The sequence below is a fragment of the Carassius gibelio genome, chromosome B8, assembly GCF_023724105.1.
Source record: "Carassius gibelio isolate Cgi1373 ecotype wild population from Czech Republic chromosome B8, carGib1.2-hapl.c, whole genome shotgun sequence".
Lineage (NCBI taxonomy): Eukaryota > Metazoa > Chordata > Actinopteri > Cypriniformes > Cyprinidae > Carassius > Carassius gibelio.
The window spans coordinates 10,379,928-10,389,310 of NC_068403.1; the positions used below are offsets into that span (position 1 = coordinate 10,379,928).

The 9,383-nt window shown below is 38.0% G+C and overlaps 1 protein-coding gene across 1 annotated transcript; it reads right to left on the minus strand.

The window, feature by feature from the left end:
- Positions 1 to 4: 4 nt before the first annotated feature.
- Positions 5 to 7,950, minus strand: tmem47 (transmembrane protein 47). The gene is made up of 3 exons (XM_052563524.1): positions 7,502 to 7,950; positions 2,272 to 2,412; positions 5 to 1,815 (listed from the first exon to the last, which is right to left on the minus strand). The coding sequence occupies exons 1-3, from the start codon at positions 7,734 to 7,736 to the stop codon at positions 1,637 to 1,639; spliced, it is 555 nt and encodes a 184-aa protein (XP_052419484.1). The 5' UTR covers positions 7,737 to 7,950; the 3' UTR covers positions 5 to 1,636.
- Between the last annotated feature and the right edge of the window lie 1,433 nt (positions 7,951 to 9,383).

A 9,383-nucleotide genomic window follows, 5' to 3' on the forward strand; every position in this document is an offset into this window, starting at 1 on the left:
CACATTGTTAGTTTTTTATATGTTTATTTGGTTAGTATATAAATTAGTACAATATGTCACAACTGTATTCGGGACAGAAAAATCCCAACAGAAAGCACGCAATCACTCAAACGATACATGCGCCCTCATTCAGACACACCAACATGCACACAACAGACTGACAGTGCTAAAAAACAACAACCCTACAGTCTGCCTTTAACCACCTGTGTGGATACTTATGCAAAAGACTAATAATCACTCTTCAGATACTAGTCTATATGCAAGGCTTGATTACAACACAAGACCTAGGTTTTCTACAATGCAAAGTATCTTCTACCAAATCCCTTTTAAACTGAATATGCATATGTTTCCAGATGTGCACAAATTAACTGTATGGTGACAATTCATGTGCTATGTACATGATCTGTGCTTAAAGTAGCATCAGTTTTTCTTAGCATTTTATGAGAGCAATTATGCTGGGATGTGTGGTCTTATTTACTGTTCGGCAAATTTTCCTCGCAAATCCACGCAAAGGGAAATTTCACGGGAGTGTGGATTTTTACAATGGGTCCAAATTAGTTGTGATTTCGCCACATTGACCAACACAATGTTTTCGAATTAAAAATGATAATTTCAGTAGAAATCCAAATCAATGGAGAATTTCACACGGGAGTGAAATATTTAGCAACTTTTTCAAATTGGTCATATGAATTCGCCACATTGGCCAACAGAACGTTGCTTGGTTGAAAATTTATTTGAGTCGTGCTTCATAAATAACTACATTATTGACAGTAGACTATGGACCTTTTTTTTTTTTTTTTACCATTAAAAATATTTAATTTTGATCAGTGAAATTTTGTGGCGAAATCCATTAATTCCAATAGGAATCCGTGCAGTCGTGAGTTCTACATATGGCAGATTTAGCTCGTATTTAAGTCGGTCGCGCAAATTCCTCACGCTGAGTAACACAAAGCTTCTTGGTTTGAACTCGACTTAAAGCGATTTACATGGACCTTTTTTTGCCTGCAAAATCATGTCAACATGACAACCCCTTAAGCATAAGATCTTTTTGATCAGTTAACAGTTTTACAGTCTTTAGTTTGGCTGATTAGTACTTTACTGTACCAGTAACACTGTTTCTCTTTTCAAGCTTTTTTAACTTTGTTTTTGGGTGTATTTGGGTTTCATTTGGTCTTTAAACCCTCTATCTTGTATCTTTCTGGCCTCAAAACATGTCTATCATGACAGTTTTATTCTGTCAGAATTGTAGATTTCTGTCTGCATTGTTTCAGATCCCACCACAGATGGAGGTTTCCCCACTGATTACATCTCAGACTGGCAGTATTCCTGTGAACACACATGCTCATCTGGTAGTCAGAAAAAGATCAGAGGTGTTAGACTGACATGAGAAGAGAGAGAGATGACAGGCAGAAAAAGAACTAGAGTTTGATGGTGGGGTTTAATTGCGTGATAGAGTAATCTGAGGGAAAAATAATTAAAATCTATGCATCTAACAGCTCGGCATTGCCCTGCATTTTAAGGGTCTTTGTGTGTGTTTGCAAAGTCAAGGGACAGTTCCGAACGAATGTTCAGTGCATGAGCTGCTATCACAACAGTGAAGAGGACATTGAAGTGCATTGTGGGTGTTGTAGCATGTTTAGTAGTAATCTTCGTAGTTCTTGGGGTTTAGGCAGTAGAGAATCGCTCCTCCAAAGGAGAAGATGGTGGCCCCCCAGGCCAGACCGTAGCCCCAGTTAAACTCGTGGTATATTCTCAAACTGATGGTCTCGATGAACTTGATGGGATATAGCACCAAACAGCAGGCCTGCAGGACCACTGTGAGAAACAGAAGAGCACTGGCAATGAAATTTGCAATCATCAAAGAGACAAAAGTAGGTTAAGAACATTAAAAGTCTTCTGAAACCTCCATAGACTTTATTTCTTGATAAGTTCCTCAACAAAGTGAAGTGACTTCAAATCGATGTAAAAATCCTCTCAAAAGAGATGCGAAAATGTCTGTTTCAGATATACCTTACATGTTTTCCCTGTGATGCGTTCATATTGAGAACAAAAGATTACTGAAGCAGCTGTGTGATGTGGCTTGGAAAAATAATGCATTTGCTGTTTCCTGGTCCATTAGCCGCAGCAGTTGCGTCTTAGAGCCAACAACACATTTCAGATTCATAATACATGAACCCTAATTTAATGTGGAAAACAGAAATGGGAAGCCAACTCATTAATGTCTTCAATGTAAGTGTGTGTGTGTGTGAGCAACGGTTGTGTCTATTTCACCTGCGGCAAAGAGCATAACAGCGACCGGTCGGTAGAAGTGTCTCCTGGAGCGAATGCAGACAGACACCAGTGCCACCAGGAAGGAAAGGAGGATAAGGAACGCTCCACCCAACAACAAAGCCAATGTGGCGATCTGCCAGTCTGCATTAAATCAACACAAAAACACAACAGATCAGTTCCATATCGTATTACTCTCCATACATTATATTCATATTATATAAACATTATATCAGATGAAAGTAAATTCTCATGGGGTTATATGCGTCATTTACTAAATGTGCTAAAGAAACCTTCAAGACTTAACTATCCAAAAATGAAAATTGTAACACAAATTTTGTCTCTTTCAAAAGTATTCTATGGCTTCCGAAGACTTGGAATACAGTGTCCGATGAACCATTTTTTCCTATGTTTTCATGTCCTTCCTGAACCTTGAAATCTTCAGTCTCCATTCACACAGGACAGAAAACAGCAACAAACATAGTATTCGGAAATTCTTCTTTTGTGTTCCTTAAAAACCAATGGAATGGAATATGGATGAGAAATAACACTTTTAGTTCTCATTAGTTAAAGGGATACTCCACCCCAAAATTAAAATTTTGTCATTAATCACTTACCCCCATGTTGTCCAAACCCGTAAAAGCTTTGTTTGTCGAGACTGTCCCATAGACTGCCAAGTAAATAACACTCTCAATTCCTTTGTCAACAATCTCTTCTGTGTCTTTCCATATAACCATATGCTCTTCTGTATCAGCCTTCAGCTTCAGTTTTCTTTCAAACCAAAGCATAAATACTCGTAGAAACAGTGCACCCTTGTGGTGTGGCTGATACAGAAGAGCATACGCAACATACAGTGATATGGAGAGACACAGAGGAGACTGTTGACAAAGAAATTGTTGAATAAAGTCATTATTTTTGTTTTAGTAGCATAAAAAATATATTATTGTCACTTTATAACATTACAGTTGAACCACTGATGGGAGATGGACTATTCTATTCATTTTGGGGTGAAGTATCCCTTTAATGCAATAAACTAAAAATGACAAACTAACAATAAGCAATACATTTTTACAGTATTTATTAATCTTAGTTAATATTAGTCATGGTCTTGGTTTGTCTTGTTTCTTTGTTAGTTCATCTTTACTCCGGTACTTTAAATAATATTTTCAGACTTTTGGATTTAATAAATTCTTCAGAAGTCATTTTCATTGTTTGTTTAACTTATGTAGTTAACAAATGGAGCCTTGTTATTGTAAAGTGTTACAAGACCAGTAAACAATGACACAATTATAATATTTTTGTAAATGATTCCTTTAACAGACTCTTAACACGCTGTAATGTCAATACCGACATGCCTACAGAATGGCTAACCCAAACACTTACATCTTGGGTTTGTGTAACTGAAATAATTAACTTCTATGGGCAGCATAGAGCTTATCGACAATTCTGGTGGGCTAAATGGGGCATCACCTAATGTATTCCTCCCTCCCTTTCTTTCTCCTTCAGTCCCTCTTGTTTCTGCTTTTCATTGAAGCACTCTGAGACACTCAGCTAGAGTATGGCCCAGAAATAGCACTGAATCCTCCATTGAACACAGGAGTGAGGGAGGGGTCAAGGAAAAAGAGAGAGACAGAGAGGAGGTGCCTGCCACAGTATGTCTGCTTCCATATCGGACAACATGAGACTATATGTGTGGAATCTCACAAGTACTTCGGGACGACTCCTGATTAATCTCATTAGGTAGGCAAAGGGGAAACGCATTATGAGTAAACGATCTCTGAGGAGTGACTCTGAGGAGTCATTTTTTTCTAATTTGTCATATTAAATTTATTTCTCAGCATATCAAATTCTTTAAATTAGTTAACATTGAGTAGCTTACATATAGAGACAAATATGATCCATCAAAATAAAAAATACAAATAAAAAAAACATATACAAACAAAGCCATTCTCAATTTTTTAGGAATCAAAGTAAAAGATTCAATGACTTCTTTGAATCATTAATGAATCGGTTGAGTGGATAATTTCAATGACTGGCTCATATGAAATTTATTTGTTTTGAATCATGAATGATTCCTTATTTGTGAACAAATCAGTTGAGCAAATAGGACTCTCATTTGTGTTGAATCAGAAATAAATGGGACTGTCCCAAATGGCACACTTCATGTGCAATTCATGTTGCACTTCTACTTGACATTCGAAGCAGCATTATGCCACAAAAGTGTGGACTCAGACTACAAGGATTTGGGATGCCATTTGGGACAGTGCGAATCAGTGTTTGTTAAAATATTCGTTGAATACATTATTCAGTGACTCACTCATAAAAAGTCACTTGTTTCATTCCTGAATTAATCAGTGTTTATGTACAAATCATTAAATGATTCATGACTAATTTGGAAGGATATTCATGTGATTTGATTATAAATCAATTTGTCTAAATGAATCGGTTGAGTAAATGATTCAATGACACACTCATTAAATAATTTACTGTTTTCATAGGGCTACCTTGCATCTAAAAATCTAAATCTACATATAAAAGTTTTCATTTACTTTGTATTATTCAGGGGTAAGAAAACAATCTTTTGCAACACCACCCAATAAATAAAACCATAGACACAGTGTGTTTGTACTGTTACACAATTTACAAGAACATTACAGGAACCACTGGTCATTAATAATGTAAAGGGTTTGTGGTTTGTTGTCTTGCATTACTATACTGTATATGAGGCTAACAACAGCAAACTATGGCATTCTCCATGTCTTATATTTAGTTTTTCAAGAAAGTTAGAAAAATTAATAATAGATTAGAAGCAAAATTATGATAATGTTTTTGTTTAGTCATCAAGTGATAAATTGCTGAACAAAGAATATTTCCTAAGACATTTATGGCTGTTTGTTTAAATAAAACCATAAAAGCCCTGGATCCTGTCACAGGGTTTTGTTATTACACAGTGATATCTGTAAATAGAAAGATTTTCATCAGCTTGGGAAAATGATCTATAATTTTTTCTGCTGGGAAATAATCATTTCTAGCTCTAAATCATGTCAAAACATTATTTTCAGAAATGGCTGGGAGCTGCTCTGGGCTCTGCTTCATTCCATCGTCCTATACTGTAGTTTTAAACATAAACAAAGCTGTTTTACCAAATAAGGTTTATTTACCACAATAAATATGTCTGTCACCACAGGAAGTTGGAGAGAAATATGAAAACATGTATTGTATGAAAACAGAGCTGATGATATTCGCTTCTATATAAAAGCTCAATTCTGACACCTCGACCTCCAGCCCCTCTGGATCGCCACCAAAAGTCTGCGAATCATCCCGAGAGTGTCTTTATGTAACCTTGAGGTCTACGTCTGAGGGGTCTCTGGCAGAATGGAGCTTCTCCAAAAAACCCTGCAGGACTGATGGAAATGAGGAGACGAGATAAAAATCAAACATTCATTACTATAATCTCTTTTTCAGCAAGCAAGTGCCTCTTGGCTAGTTCTTTCAATCTGATACCGTGATGAGGGGAGAAAGAAGTCCAATGTCATAGACTGATTTACATCAGTAAGGCACAGTGTCTCCACATTCCTCGCCATCCGCAGACGGGAAGAGGAATCAGTGTGTACTTTGCGCCGCAGACTCTACATTGAACTGCTGCCTCTCCTCCAGTCGAGCATAACATCAGCACAAAAAGACTCTCACACACTTTCGCCACATTCCTGTTGTTCGTGATTATCCCTCCCCGAGAGCTTTCACAACCTTGGATTTCTGTGTGCAAGTAGGGAGTGCGTTTCTGTTAACACATCGATGTTGTTTAATTGACAGAGATGAACTTAAAATGATACCCTGGAGTCTATGAAAGGTTAGCAAGCAAATATGTTGGTATAGCAGGCTGTGGAGTCAGCCGGTAATTGCAAAGCTAATGAGATTTAGTTTAATGCACGATGCATGACACAGAGAAAACACAGAGGAAATGGAATGACTGATTACAGAAAAGCCCAAAATCAATAATGCTCTGCAAAAGGGAAGACAGGCACCCAGGCCGCTCCTTTGGTATTTTGACTGGAGCTTCATGACTTTATATGGAGTCAAACTGTGCTTTTTAAAAATGACGGGACAAGGTCCAGAGCCCAACAAGTTGTTATTGCCAACCAGAGCTAAAATAACATCTTAACGGAGCTTGGCTGTCTGTGACTTAACTATTTAAAAATGTGGCTCTGCCAACATACAAAAATTAATATGGAGGGAGAAGTGCCCCCAAACTGCGATTTATTCACTAGTAAACTTTCACAGACGCCAGCAAGGAAGTTTCTTTTTCGGGGCAAAATGACATTTCTAGAATGCAGCACTTGTTTCCTTGGTAACTAATCTGTCCACATTAGAGCCTCTAGGGAGCTCTCCTCTCAAACTTAACCTCACTCCTTGGCCGGTGAGGACACCTTAACAAAGGCTCATTTTGTAGACAACAAAAGCAGAATGAAACCCCAGCTGGACCACTGATTCCATCACACATTCCCACATCATCCAAAAGCCCTTCCGCCAAACAAGCCGTGAATAAAATACAGCGTCCTAGTAAATGTTAAGGATCGATAGCAATTACTTAATGAAGCATTCTTCACAAACATTGTCTCTGTAATTAGATTAACCCTGACTTGCTGTAGGCTGGAGAGTCCTTTTATTAAACAGGACGAATTGAAGGTTGTTTTTTCACCCAAAACCATTAGCTCAAGCTCCAAGCTGTTTTCCTTTGAACTAACTAGTATCACTGGGATTTAGTCTTGTGCATAAAAATAAGTCCTTGTGATTGGCTAATAATTAGCAAATACTCCAACAGTAACTTTTTATCTATACATTATATGTAGTTACTTATTACATAGTATTAACTATTAAATTCAACTGTCTACACCAATCGTTGGTAGCCTAATAAGATTTAAAATTACTTGTCACCTTTGTTTTAATCTGACAAAGAAATGCAAAACGCAAATTGTTTGCTATTTTCTCAGTATTTAGAAAGGGCTGGTTAAGCATGAGCAGAACAATGAGTGATAATGATGCGCTAGGGAGCGAAGGGCCCCTTTTGTTATCTCATAAATCAAATATGTACCTCCAGGGCCATGCTGCAGAGCTCACTAAAGTTAAAAACACTGCGTCCTTCTTTGTTTCCACCTCATCTGAAAATATGTATGGGCAGCCCATCCTTCTTGAACATTGTTTATTTCAAAGTTACAAAAGTAGCGGGTCTCACCGGTCCCTTTCTGCCCCAGAGTGCTGTCGCACAGCCAGTCCACGGAGGCAGCGTGCTTCCTGCACGACTCCCATAGGGACAGGTGGTACTGGTCATCCGCGGTGACCCACGCCGGACTCAGAACGGCCCCAACATCCAGGCACAGCGCGAGGAAAATACACACCAGACCCACCAACTTCAGGGGCGTCAACGCCGACACGCGCACTTCCTCCGCTCCGCTCACGGATGAGGCCATGTCGGCTGGATGCGCTGGTGATGAGGAGGAGAGATGTTGCGTTGCGTCGCGGAGAAAACCTCGAACTGTGATCCCAGACAATGTTTTTGGATCCGTATTCGCGATCAGTGTTTTGAAGAATGCGGAGCAGCTGCGCGAGAGGGACGCTGTAGCAGCAGCCCTCGCGCTCCTGAGAACGCGACTGCACTGCACATTATTAAAAAAAATCTCTGCTGCACCTGCAGGGTCCTAGTGCCTAGCTAGAACGCCCTGTTTTCAAACCCAGTCTGAGTGATTCGTTTACGAACACAAATGAAACTGTCCGAGCGAATGAACAACAGAATCACCGACAGATTGAACCGAACCGGCCGAAACACAATTAGCCTGAGGTTATTATGATTAGATTCATAGAGAAAAAACTAAATTGATTCAGAAGCCAAACCAATTATAATGATAGAAATATAATACAGGTGTATTTCAGTAAATTAGAATGTCGTGGAAAAGTTCATTTATTTCAGTAATTCAACTCAAACTGTAAATCTTGTGTATTAAATTCAATGCACACAGTGCAAAGTCTTTGGTTCTTTTAACTGTGATGATTTTGGCTCACATTTAACAAAAACTCACCTATTCACTATCTCAACAAATTAGAATAAAAACCAATAAAACATTTTTAGTGAATTGTTGGCCTTCTGGAAAGTATGTTCATTTACATGTACTCAATACTTGGTAGGGGTGCCAAATCCTGCTGGTAAAGGAAATGAAAAAAGCTGATCGGCAGAAGGAAGAAGGAAAGAAGGGTTTTGTTAAATGTGAGCCAAAATCATCACAATTAAAAGAACCAAAGACCTAAACTACTTCAGTCTGTGTGCATTGAATTTATTTAATATATGTTTCACAATTTGAGTTAAATTACTGAAATAAGTGAACTTTTCTATAACATTCTAATTAATTGAGATGCACCTGTATGTCTATGTGGGGAAAATAATATTTATTTGTTTTGTGTAGCCTATTTATTTAGTCCATTAATTTAATAGACACTTTTAGCAAAGCTGCTAACAAAATGAGGAACACTACATGCAGAGCCTTTTTCATTCAAGAGATACTTTATTGTAAATACAACTTATATTTAGGTTAGGCCCCTGTATGCTTTTTGTGAGGTGAACCATGGCTACAGACAGCAAAATAAACTAGGTCAAATGCTTATAGCCTATTAAAAAATTGCTAGGCCTACTCAATAGTAGGCTAGGCTATAAAAACATAATAAACGTGTCAAGAGATTTATACCATTTTAATAATCTTATGTAACATGGAAGGAACTGTGATGACTCGATTCGCAGAATCGTTTTCTTATCCTGTTTTTTGAAGGGAAATGTTCAAAAGAATCGATTCACGGAAATGAGTCGGACGTCCTGTCACACTGCCTTTCATTTATGGTGGCATATTTCTCTCACATTCTTTTCCATCATTTGCTATTTTCTCCCATTCTCCCTCTTCTTTTATCTGTGCTGTGCTCTCACAAAAACACATATGGAGCGATGTGTATTATTTCAAACAGTAATTTTCTTAGAATAATTAGAGAGACATACTTGAGTCCTGGATTGCATGAAATGAATGCCATCCAAATGTTTTGTGTGAAAGGGAAAATACTTACATATTTAACCCCAA